General features: G+C 48.3%; 1 protein-coding gene across 1 annotated transcript in view; it reads left to right on the top strand.

The window, feature by feature from the left end:
• Positions 1 to 1,165: 1,165 nt before the first annotated feature.
• Positions 1,166 to 13,085, top strand: part of LOC109418949 (ecdysone-induced protein 74EF) — a 66,627-nt gene continuing 54,707 nt past the window's right edge. Inside the window, exon 1 of the mRNA XM_029877733.2 lies at positions 1,166 to 4,243. Within this exon, the coding sequence (XP_029733593.1) occupies positions 3,262 to 4,243 (982 nt within the window). The 5' untranslated portion in view covers positions 1,166 to 3,261. The remainder of the gene's footprint in view (positions 4,244 to 13,085) is intronic.

Raw genomic sequence — 13,085 nt, forward strand, 5'->3', positions numbered from 1 at the left:
GCCTCTAGAATGTGTTGCGTTGTGAACGCAACGACTCGAGCGCAAGCTGTGCTGTGTGAAGTGGGGAGCACGGCTTCCAGAGAGCGAGAACGTTCCGCGCGACGAACGGCGACCGATGGACGACCGAGAACGCGCTTCCTTTCGTTTGTGTGGTGTGTTGATCTGTTTCCTTCGCTGTAGGCGCTCCAGTAGTGGCAGTGCAGTGTGCTGTAATGGCAACTACAGCAGCAGCAGCTTGTACGATGAGCGAGGTTGTGTAAAGTATCCGCCTCCTTTCCTCCAGGTTTCTTCCATCCAACTGCCTGCCTCGTTGCCTAGCTCAACCGGGCACGACTTCGCGTCGCATCTAGTTGCCTAATCAGGATGCACCACCCCCTCCTCTCGCACGAAAGACTGCGCGACCGACCGACCGACCGACTGTTCTCTCGCTCTTGTTGGGTTGACTTTCATTCTCTTCTGCTACCCACTTGCAACGTTCTTGTGTCGTTCACTTCACACGTACGCGCAGCACATACACACGCAGATGTCATTATTATCCGACACATGCTTGCGGATTGCATCCGATTGGAAAGTCCAATTGGAATGGATCATCTTTGGGTTTGAAGATTCTGTGACCCCTGTTGGACCCCCATTCGGTTGCATCACATTCAACCGATTCCTGGAGACCCAGGAGATTCACCCGTTTTCGATGCCCACTACCCTGCAGCGAACGGGTGTGTATCGGAATCCCCTTTACGAGCCCGACCGTCTCTCTCTTCTTCTCTCGCTATCTGACAACCCACACTACTGAATTGTGTTGCATTGCATTCACCAAACGACCAGACGTCGTCGTTCCTGCATGTCTACCACCGACCGACCGACCCGCTGCGCTACTGTGTAAACGCGAATCGACAACGACAGCGAAGCGAGAGGAAATCATATGTTTACAACCCGCACACGCGTCTGCCGTCGCCACCCTCACCAGCCCTGTTCTATGCGGCAACATCACCGTTTGGGTGGCGACGCGCGGGACCTCGGAAAACAGGGGGTGTTGTGACGGAGATCAGGTTTTTCGCCCGTCCTCTTTGTGCTGCTATTCGGCTTGCGCTCTCTCGCGCTTCGCTCATTCTCTCGCAGTCGGCGGTTGCGCCAGTTTTCGATTTCGTTTAGGCCCCCCATCCCTACACGAACGAATGCAGCCGCCGCCGCCGCCGCAGAAAAGAATGCAAATTTTCCGTGTACGTACACGGAAAGTTTCGCTTTTAATACACCAACACTGATTGGTGTGCGCGCGTGTGTTGCGTGCGAGAGCGCGATGGGCGCTGGTTCCGCCTGGTGCATGACGGCCGTCGCGTCGGGCTGCGGCTGGTCAGTGCAACGCGAACGGGATGTGTGCTTGCTGGGATTGCAAATCGTTTCGCTTTTTGCTGCGATTTTCGTCTCTCTTGGTGTTGGTGGAAGAGAGGATTCTCATTGTTCGTTCGGCGGCGGCTCTCTCGGGCTGCCGTCGGGCGGCTCTCGCGCAACCAACTACCGTGTGCTGCTGACGACTGCTTTGGAAAAGTAGAGGAAGGTCGGAGTACAGAGCTGTCATTTCTTGTATCGTTTCGTCATTCCGCTTCGAGAACGGACCGCGTGAATACGCGTTTTGTTTTATATCGTTGTTCAAAACGATTTTTATACAATATTTTCCTCTTTAGTTGTTTGAAGAAAAAAGAGAACCTCGGGACAAATTTTGTCACGGTAACCGAAGAACAGTGCTAGAACCGTGACTTCGCGAGCTGTCGCAGTTCTGAAAAGAATTTCCCATTCGTGTTTTTGTTTTTTCCTTGAATCTTGTGTTTTCGTTCAGGTGCAACTAGAATCAATCCTAACCAAGTGACCAAACCTCGTCCAAATCAGAACGGACCGAAGAAGAAAATCAGTGGTTTCCCTAAGCAAACACAGAAAGCTACAAAAGAGTCTACCTCAGAAAATATTAATCAGAAACAACAGTGTTTTTACCAAACCAAACCAAATTCTCGTAATCAATACCCCCCGAATGTTGTGGAAGAAAATCGAATTTTCCCCGCGCACTTGACGTCCACGACGGGTGTTCTCGGTATCATATGACTCTGCTGCTGAAGCGGCTTGTTGAAGTGATCAGACAGACATCGGGCAGACGTTGAGTTGCCATCCAAACCGCCCCATCCCAGTCAGGCGGCGTGGAGGTGTGGGACTCTCAAGAACACAGTGAAAAGTGAAATTTTCCTCTGCCTTTGCCAACCCCGAGAGTTGGTTGGCCCAAGAGGCGCACGCAGACACAGACAGAAGCCCGTGAGAGCCGCGACCGAACCGAAAGTGAAAAGGACGACGTCGGATTCTGTCGGTGTCCTTAGCGCGAACTCGCCGCCGCCGAACCCAAGTTGAAAGTGAAAACTCTGGAAAATCGGGTGGACGGGCGTGAAGCCTTTGGCAGTCCGGTGTCAGTGCACAAGTGAATCCTAGTTCCGTCTCGCCGTACCACACGGCAGACGATATAAGTGTGAGGTTGAAGAGCAAAAAAAAAACAAAAAAGTGTAAAAGGATTATCATCGTCCTTTTTGGGGCGAGTGTTGGGCGGGCGGCCTATTTTTGGGGGCGGCCGCGTGTGCGTGTGCGAACGAACGAATGTTTTGTGTGTCCGCCGGCAAAACCGGAAGAACGGTGAAAAAATTATGATGAATGGACACACTTTCCGGTCCGCAAGTGAAGCAGCAAAAAGTGTGTCTCCATGACTCAGGGATTGTGGAAACAGCCATACAGTAGTAGTCCACGGAAAATCGAAATGACACAACCAGAAAGTGCTGCCGTAGCTCCGACTCGTCAATACAATAATTACTGAACGTGCTAACGAGGCGCAACCAGAAAGGTGTGAACGCGGCAAATGAAGCAAAGTGGTGCCCACCAAAATGCTCCACTTAATTGCAAGTTTATCGACTTGACATAATAAAGAAAAACAGCGGAGTATAATTAAAGTTATGTAGGAAAATGAACACCGTATCAATAATCGACCCCATAGTAGAATCATTATCTCTAGCCAATAGTGTTTGTAGTTAAGCAAGAAGAATGTTGTAGCCAATTATTAAACAGAGCCTCTACTAGTGAAAATTTATCTGTTGTAACACAAAAGTTTGTTGAAAACAATAGTGCAAAGTGTCAGTTCAAAAACACAAAACCAGAAAAATAGACCTATTTACAAAAAAAACGTATAAAATCCAATAGAACAAGGCAAGCAGTGAGCAACCAGTGCTGCCATCAGCAATGATGATGCTGCAGCATATGTCACCCCATTTTGGGGGTGGCCAGCAACCGGCCGCGGACCACGGTCCCGGATCGTCGCCACGATCCACAACTCCTTCACCATCAGCGCAGAGTCCTTCGCCATCGCCACCGATCCATCAGACACATCTTCCCGTCGAACGAGAATACCCGATCGAAGAACATCCATCATCCCGAATCATGTACCGTCGACCATCTTTCCACAGCGAAGATCTGCCACACTACAAACGGGAACCCCGCTCTCGACCAAGCACTCCACCAGCAACCTACATCGGACATCACGATCGCGAAGCCTCGCCCGAAGTGGCCGACTCCTACTACCGACCACGCTCGCAGACGCCTCCCATCACTCCTACGCACCATCAGCATCACCGAATCACGTCAGTAATCCAGGAACGGAGCATAATCCGATGCATCAAAGAAGAACGCCCTCTGCGTCGGGCGTCGATCGAAGAAGATCAACAACAGGTGGCATCTCAGTATTATCGCGATCACCACGCCCTTCGCTATGAGTCGCACCGCGACGCCGACGAAGACGAATACGATCGGGAACGGCACCACTACCTGCGCCGACCCCCTACGCAGTACGACGACGAAGCCCCGGAAGAGGATCGTCACCATCACTACAGCAGTAGCTACCACCGGCGGAGGCTCTCGGGACGGCGCGACAGCCGCCACAACGACCCCGATTCGGACTACAGCGGCGACAGTCAGGCTGGTGGCGCCGCCAGTGGCGATACCGACCACTACCCCAAATCGGAAGATGAAGACTGCGGCGGCGGCGGCGACGGTGACCGGGACGATGACCCGGACAGGCCGCTCGATCTGTCGATGAAGATCAAGCAACGGGCGCGGAAGGACTCTGGCGGCAGCGAATCGGACGACTCGGCGGGACCGGACTCCGACGGAGTGCACCGGGACCGGCAGGGGCGTGCGTACAAGAAAAGTCTGATGAAGCGATACCGTAAGTACCCTGTTGTCGTATCTGTCAATTAGAGCTACCAGTTTATTGCGACTAAACCGAGCTTTATAATTCCCTGAAAAGGTGTAACGAGCGGCGAAGCTTCGCTAAGTGAGAAAATAAGGTATAAATCCTTTAGAATCAAAGTATCTTGATAACACAGCGAATTCGGTTTACATGCTTGAAATGGTTTCAAAGGCCTCAAGGATTGTTAACACACTTACTTTACTCCAATTCCCCAATTTTCAGTGTTTTTTTTATTGAATTTTAGACATTTCATAAGCGGAAACTACTGTAAAATGTTAAAATTCCATAAGTTATGCTCAATTATGTCATAACTGGGCTTGTTAGTTGAATAATAATTGTTTCATTTAAATCAAAAAGTTCATAAGACACTAGAAATAGTGTGGGCAACACTATTTTGACTAAGCACACTTCTGAGGAGCTTGATCAACTATACTGCCGTGAATCGCATATCTGTCCCATTTGCATAGGATATCCAGCAAAGATGGGACTGATATGCGATACACGGCAGTATAGGTTGATTAGGTAGAATCTAACTTAGATGCTTGCCCTTGACGAAGGTCAAAAGTACAGAGTAAGGACAATGGGTATTTCAAAAGACTTTTTTGAATTCCGCAGATCGTGCTGGTTATACTAACTTTAATTGTATCCTTTTGTGATCAGTTAAGACCAACACAAAAGTTTTAATCATTTTTTTTTTCACATTGTTCATTGTTACTGGGATTGACATAATATACCATGGACTCCTCATCTCCTAAAACTCTCACTGTTTACATCTTATCCATGATCTGATTTGTTCAATTTGCTTCTAATTTTCTGATAAACTATTTAAAACCTAACTTTTTGCAAAAGTGACGCTGCTCAAGTTACCTTTACTAGTCAAATAATTTCGAAGAGGTCTTTAAAAGCATCTCAAAATCAAAATAAAACGAACTAGGTTTTATGACGGTTAGGAAACCCTTCCTAAAACTAATTGGATTTTTCTTAGTGGTTATGAATCAGTTTGACACATAACCAGTGCTGAAAATGTCATTTGGCTTTTTCGAAGGTAGTCCGTGACATTCACCTTAAAAATCGAAAAATAGCGTTTTTTTCGTGACTTGTACAGCTGGTCTAGCCGCACAAGTTTTTCATATACCATACTCTCAGGTCCAGCTACTAAAATGAGCTGTAGGTTGTTGAATTTGGAAATGTCGAAATGACATTTTCAGCACTGCATATGAAACATTATTAGAAATATACTTTTCAATCTGCAGCCTCGTTTTCAGGGATACTTAACAAAGATTTAACTTCTCAAAACAAAGAATTTCAAGTTCGAAGCTTTCGACTGATTCCATAACGAACCTATCGAGAGCTGGTACAAGAATTACTTGCCATATTGAAGCCTTTTGGCCATCAAAGGCGTTCAACAACTCACGCTGGCCATTCCCAATGTTCAACATTCTTCCGTTCCCAACAGTTTTCCGATACTGTTCAAAGCTTGCGACAATCGTAGCACCCTCTTATGACCCACATTATTTCTAACTATGTATTCCCCTAACCCACATGGTTCACTACCCGCTGTGCGCACCATCAAAGGCTTACGCACTCACAAAGAGACGCGGCTCCTTTTAAAATCGGCAATCCCTAATTGAAGTCGGATATCGTTGTTTGCCGGAAAACAACCGTGCTCCGTGAGGGGTTCCACCACTTACAGAACGCGAAGCAGCAACCCTCCCGGAGTTGTTGTGAACAATTTTTCGCATCACCGAATCAATCAATCGATGACGGCGACGAGTGGCATTAGCATAATTGATACTTTTCCGCATAATTACATCGGTAAAAGGATCCGCACGCCATGAGAAGCTTAGATACAAGTCGATCCGGCTTCCCTCGGAAGAAGTGACCTACTTCTAGCGTTGCGCGGTGGCTGCCACGCCCTGACAGGCCTTCCCGCACATCAGCTTCAGTGTTTACTCACGACGCCACTGACTGCCAGGTTCGGAAGGCAGGAAATGTGATACATCATGTCTTCTCGGATGATGATGCCTCCCAGCTCGGAAAAGTTCTGTCTCCTCTTTCCGCTAGACCTGGCAACACGCGCACGGTTGAACAGCCGGCATCCGTCCGTCCGTCCGCCGGTAGCCGTGGTGGCAACTCTTGAGCTTTCAACTCCGACAGTGAAAAATCAATAGTCGTCGAGAAATTTCTGACTGCGAAACCATTTCTGTGTGGCTATGACAGTCACCGGAAAACAGCGGAAAAAGCCCCCCAAGGGTAAAGGAAAATCTTCCTAAACTTTCCTGACACACTTTGGGCTACGGCAACTAAAAAGGAAGCCGGCCACGGCTACATGAAACATGCGGTACAACAACACACACGTACGGAACACATAAGAAAACCGTAAATAATCTACGAAAATTCCGCTTCCTTGCTTCCGTTCCGTGTCAGCCGCCATCGCCGTCGCCGCCGCGTCATCCTTGTTCAGCCTCTGGAAGCACAACTTCCTACACATCAACGTTGTATGTTGAAACCCACCTTCTCCCGTGTACACGGAGAGCTCTCCACGCCACACTCCTGCTATTGATCTGCCTTGGTGTGCCCATTACACAACCCAGGGCTGCAAGTTTAAAATGCCTTTCCGTCTTTTCTGTTTCCTCTTCGCCGTCTCCCGTGTGCTGCCTCCACCTTCGCTTCGCCCGCCAAACCCCCTGAGAAATCCGCACAAGAAAAACTTGTCCGTCTTCTTGGGATTTGCATCCGCCGCTCGTTCGTCTTTTCGTTCGTTGTCCAAGCATTTGCCCCAAGACACCTTGTGCGTCCCTTCTCCAACGTCCACCTCTCAAACAATCGTTAGAGGTTTCTGGTCCCAATCGTACGTCTCGTAAATGTGTTGCCATTTTTTTTCTTGTTTCCGACGTCCCGTTCCCTTTTGCATCACCTCCCCAAACTGGTCCAACAACTCACATCGGTCCCCACCGCCCCAAACGAACGAACGCGAGAAAGTGTGTATGCGTCCGTCCGGCCTCTTGCCGTATATGCTTCTTGCCTGCCGGTTCCTCGAGAGAGAGAGCGCGCGCACAAACGAGAGATTGTACCGTCGTTTCAAGTTCAAGGTCTTTTTCATTACAATAACACTATCGCCACCGCGCGAAATACACACACCCAGCCGAAGCGGAGGCAGAAAACAGCGCAAAACTTCACTCATCGTCGTCCGTCCGTCCGTGGACGCTTTGCCGTCATCGCCTCTATTGGCTGTGCGTTCGTCCCGGCCGTCCGTCCGTCCGCATCCGTTGCTGGCTGTCGGGAAGACGGGAAGAATCGCCAACGTTGTTGATGCAGCAACATACACACAACAGTCGACCGAAGAAGGCGGCGAACCGAGCGAACGTTGATGACCCAAGTAGGCGCAGGAAAGCCAAGAAAATGATTGCTTGTTTGTTTGTACGATTATTCTGTTCTTCCATCGAAACGGGTTATTTCTTACGAGCCCCCATCGCCGCAGCTCCTGCTGGATGCTATTGATAGGACGCTCGAACACTTGTCTCGTTATCTATCTTTTCTTTGTCGTCTTCAAGAAATTTTAACAAATCGCTTACCTGCCAGCAGCCTCCACCACACGCGTCCCAATCCTTCCTTTTCAAAATTGCATGTCGGAATTCCAACGCTCCTTTCAGCGTGCACTTACTATTGTAGAAAGACAGTTCCGCTCGGTTGACGGATCCCCAACTATCAGATTTCCCCCGCGCCAGTTGTTCCGCACCCAACACCAAACCAAAAAAAAAACGATGTTTTGCTCCTGAACGCACAGTAGCGGAACGCGCTCTTCAAATTAATCTCGCAACGCAACTTTGCGAACGACCGCCGCCCAACCACCCGCGGCTGCCAATAGGTGTCCGGGCGGCTGTTTGCCTACACATAAACAAAAGGAGCGAACTTCGAAGAAACCCACAACGAAAACAAGCACAAAAAATACTCACACGCATTGATCTGCTCCATGTGCGGCCGATGAAGGGCGGCCGGTTGCGACGGCGACTGCGGCGGATGCGTCTTTCAACAATTTGCACACATTCCATCGTCGTCGTCGTCGTCGTCGCCTGCCTTCTGATGAACTCCGTGTGTGTGCGTGCGTGCCTGCTGCTTCAAACGATGTTTTCATTTCATTATTATTTATTCGCTCCAATTCTGGAAGTTGTTTTTGTTTCAACTTCTGCTGCTGCTGCCGCCTGTCTGTGATGATTCCAAAGCCTGTTCGGTTCCGAAGAATTACTGCTGCTCGTCGCCGTTCGTTGTTGTTGCAATCGAAACAGAATTTTGTCATCGCCGCCGCGTCGCGCACAGCCCGCAAGAATTGCGAGAAACCGTAAAACCGGGTCTTTGATTCCTTCTCTTCGTTTCTTTTATTACCAATTGAGCCAGTTGTTCACTTTTTTTTTGTCGCCGAAACTGTCGCACCAATTTAATGTGAAAAGATGTCCCGTTACGGCGGTCTGTTCGATGGCTGTCGGTAACAGTTAGATGATTTCCTTTTCTTTCGGCAACCGACGACGCAAACGCAACGCATACTGTGTGGCTTGATTTCGATTGGCGTCTCGCCGCCCTAAGCTCGAATTACCGGCGATGATAAAGAAGAATGCACCGATCGAATTTCGCACCTACAATTGCAAAGGTACCTGAAATGAAAAAAGCTGAGCTGTAAATGCGTCGAAATTCACGGCTTTGCATCGGGAACAGCGTTTTCCCAGACAAAACAATGGATTTTGGAAGTCTCAGATGAAATCGACCAGGAAATCGGGTCCGGAGGAAAGGAAAACCGAAAAGCGATCAGGTTTGCTACCGCCACCGTCTAAGCAGGTATCGAGAAGCTTAAGGGGATCAATGGTTAATCAGATTAAACAGATTCAGCTTCTGTTTTTTTTTTCTACATCGTTCAAACAAACTATCAAAACGTGAAGTGTAATAAGCGCGACGGTAGGAACACAAACACCTCAGGTGACATAAACATCACGTTCGGCTATTTTCCCATTTGGCATTTATTTACCCATTGGCCTCGTCGTCCACCAGGGGCCTACATCGTCGAAACCAAAACATGACGCTGAAAGCGAGCGCCCATCAGCATCGGATGGACGCCGACGACAGGAACATTCACAACAACATCCAAGCGCTTCGCTTCATCCGTTCTTCTTGTCGCTTTCTTCGACGCAACGACGGGCGGCGGTTCATTTTCACACCGACTGGGCTTCAATTGAAATTTTCAAATCATCTAAGATGTATGTTTGCTTAATTTTTTTATGGGTAATAGACTATTTCAGTAAAATATGCATAGCATACATCAACATTACACAGATTTGTCGGTTGTTACACTCATTAATTGAGTTACAACAGAGAAATTCATTTGATGTCGAACGAGCGTGCGTGAGCTTGTGAGTGCGAAACAAAGCAGCATCTGCGACGGCGCAGCACCGTCGGTTCATCGGTGACGATGACAGTCGGTCTGGGCGACGACGACGGCGCCTTGCTTCCATTGACGATTGAAAACATTGTTTACAAACTTCACCTGAAAATTTCAATTGAAATTGAAAATGTAGGGCCCTGTCGTCCACGCTCCTCCACCCAGTAATTTAGTTTTCTTTTTGCCCCGGACAGAGGGCGGACACGGAGAAATTTCGCGACATTTACGACACCCCCGGCGGCGGCACGGTGCAAATCGTGTCGCGTTCGGCTCACGTGGCCGCGTTCCTCCTTGAAGTTATTTTCCATCGATGTTGTCATCATCGGCAGCACCCCGGACTGCGCGGTCCGGCAAAACATCTGATTAGTAAATTTTAACACGTACCGGAGAAATTGACATTCGTTCGGAACAGAATATTGAAATGCTCGCTCACAAAAAAGCACACAATTCGTGTCGATGAAACAAGCGAGCGGCCGCCCGAGCAAGAGGTAGGTCATGGTCGATGAGTTAACAAATTAATTTGTGTGTTACGTATTCAAATTTTTCCTCATCGTCGTTTCCTCCATCCGCTGCACATTCGGCCTACTACGCGCCGGTTGACGTCTCCATTGTTCCACATATTCGTTGGTTCGGTTTCTTCAGTGGAGCATCTTTCCGCTCGAAAAATTAGAGCGACGGACGACATTGCATAACCCGAACGCAACGTGGATTGTGTTGACTTCCCACATGCATCGGCGACCGTAGCGGATGACCTGGCCGGTTGCCGCAGCACAGCGCCGTTATGACATCCGACTGCTCGGAGGCGCTAATTGATTCGGCAGGCTTCACTTACCTGCCGCTGAAGCGTAGCCGTTGTCCGCGGTGAAATGGCGTAATTTGATTCTGCTTTGGCTCGCCTCGAACGATTGCTTCTGTTCACAACGAAGTGCTAAACGATCGCCCAAATCTTGCCCGCCTACTTACTAAGCGCGCTGTAGCCAAAACTGTCACTTTGACCTCTAAACACTGAACGTAAACAACGGTTAGCTTTCGATTTCATTAGACCGATTATCGGGAAACTGGATTGGAATTTCAATCTGTCAAATTGACGGTCGCTTCAACAGTCAAATTCTCCGAAACGTGCGTTCACTCGCATCACTGTACGCCGCGCCGAAGCGGATGAGACGAATTGAAATGACATTAAAATGAAAATGAAATAAAATTGCCGTAAAAGCATGTCGCCTTATGTGGTAGCGGGCTGGCGAGCGGCTTCCGTTGCTGCCGCTTCATGAATTGTAAATGTTGTACATTCGCAGGAAGCGTACTATCTCCCGGGCCAGCGTCACCAGACGGTGGATTTCTCCGGAAAACTTCTGGTGAAAGTTTTTCTCCGATGTCGGGAGGATGGTCTGGAAATCGCAGTGAAGGGTGTGCATTCCAGGTAGCGAGTGTGGCATTGCCGCCAGCGCCAGCTTCGATTCTCGGTACCGATCCAGAATGATGTCGTCGTTCTAACCACTCTCTGGTCAGAGTAGGCGCCGGCACTCAGCGCGTTTCCATAGAGTGTCTCGTGCTTCTATAGTGTCGTTATATAACCATACACTACTTGCTTTTCACGCTAATAAAAACAATCCAGGACAAGGTTGTTTAACTTTTATATAAACATCACACGGCCCAGCAGCAGTGCATGAATGTTGTCTCGTCGCTCTAAGATTGCTGGTGCAGAAGCACACAGCGAAAAAAAGCGTTTACTCACTTATTTTGCACACAGGGAGGCCTCTCAGTATGTTCTCTCCGCGTCGTTACCGACCGTCGCCGTCATCGTATTCTTCTCGCTTGCACAGAACTGCATCCGACTTGCGTCTCCTCCATATGCCGGCGAAGTCGTTGTCTGACAAATATCTTATACAGTCGCTTTCCGATAATCTGACTTTATCGACTTCGACGCGAATCAACAAGTGGAAGTGTGTTATCAGCTCACTGCGATCGAAATGCAAATTCCTCCACAGACAGCACTTGCTGACAATGTCACGTGTCGAACTATTGGGGACAGACTGTACCAACTTCGCCAGAAAACGGTCGTCCGGCTCGTTCGCCTTCACACACCGCGCGATCCGGCGACCAACTTGTTGTAATTCAATTGTCATCCTTGACGCTTCCTACCGTAATCTTTCTTCCGTTCCGATTATGAAGAAGGAAGAAAAAAACTTTAATCAAGATCCTTCGGCTGCCTCACGCTTTCTTTGTGTGAATCTTCCCGCTCGTAGTAAGTTGGTTTCCTGAGGATAGGAGGAAGTCTCTAAATCTTTATTACAACTCGTTGCAAGCGGGCAAGCCGCCACTGTGTAAAAAAAGAAAAACTTCCGAACCCGGATTTCACTTTCCACCGCTGCTAGCGCTCGTCGGAAGGTTCTTGATATCAAAAAGCCATAAAAAAGGTTTCAAAAACAAACGAAAAAACTTTGATTCATTCATCTAGTGGAGACTTGCGCCTTTCTCGTGATTAGGTTCTTTTAATGTGTGTGAAATTGTTTGAACACACATTCTCAAAAACAATAATCTACCTTCTCACTATTAAATTTCACCAGAGAACAAACACTTTCACACGCGTTAGCACTTTCCGGGTGACGTAGCACCAGTCAAATCATCAGCGGCATCACAAAAAAAAACCGAAAGGAATGCGAAAAGTGGTCTGCTCGCGGCAACGCCTACTGCGCTGTTTTCATCTTCTATTGAAAATTCGAATTACGTTGAAACTATGGCCTTTCCTGTCAGCTATATCACACGAAAAAGGTAAAACAGTTGCAGCCACTGTCCTCGGATCCTTACGGATTCATCGTGATTTCATTACACGCGCTTTCTTCGATGGGATCCGGTACCCGTCTCAGGAAAACAGTAAAAAACATAACGTCTCAAACATCCTTAAGCATAATAAAAACATAAAAATATTTGTTATTTTTATTCTTACCCGTTTCATGGCTCCATTCACGGTCGCAAGTACAAGCCTGCTGGCTGACTGCAACGACAACGACGGTGGCGGCATTGTCCCCGACCACCTCAACGTCACTCGCCTGCTGGTGGCTGCAAAAGAAACAAAAGTCATAAATATTAAATATTTAGTCATAAAACCTTTTCCTCCGCCGCTCGCAGTGCTGCCTGCCGTTTATCCCGCGCGATCATCGCCGTAAGCCCCGAAAAGGAACTCTTTCCCCGCCGCACTCGAAGCAGTCGCAGCAGGCCGCAAGGAAATTGGAAACTGCACTGGATTAAAAAGCCGTTACAAATTTGCACTCGACTCAGCAACAATTAACACACTTTTTATGCGGCGTTGCTTACTTACCTACATGTATGGGAATTCGTATCCTCACACTTGAGATTTTATTGTTTTTCGTATTTTAACAATCCCCCGAA

This window comes from Aedes albopictus, chromosome 2 (genome assembly GCF_035046485.1).
Source record: "Aedes albopictus strain Foshan chromosome 2, AalbF5, whole genome shotgun sequence".
In the NCBI taxonomy this organism is placed as follows: Eukaryota; Metazoa; Arthropoda; class Insecta; order Diptera; family Culicidae; genus Aedes; species Aedes albopictus.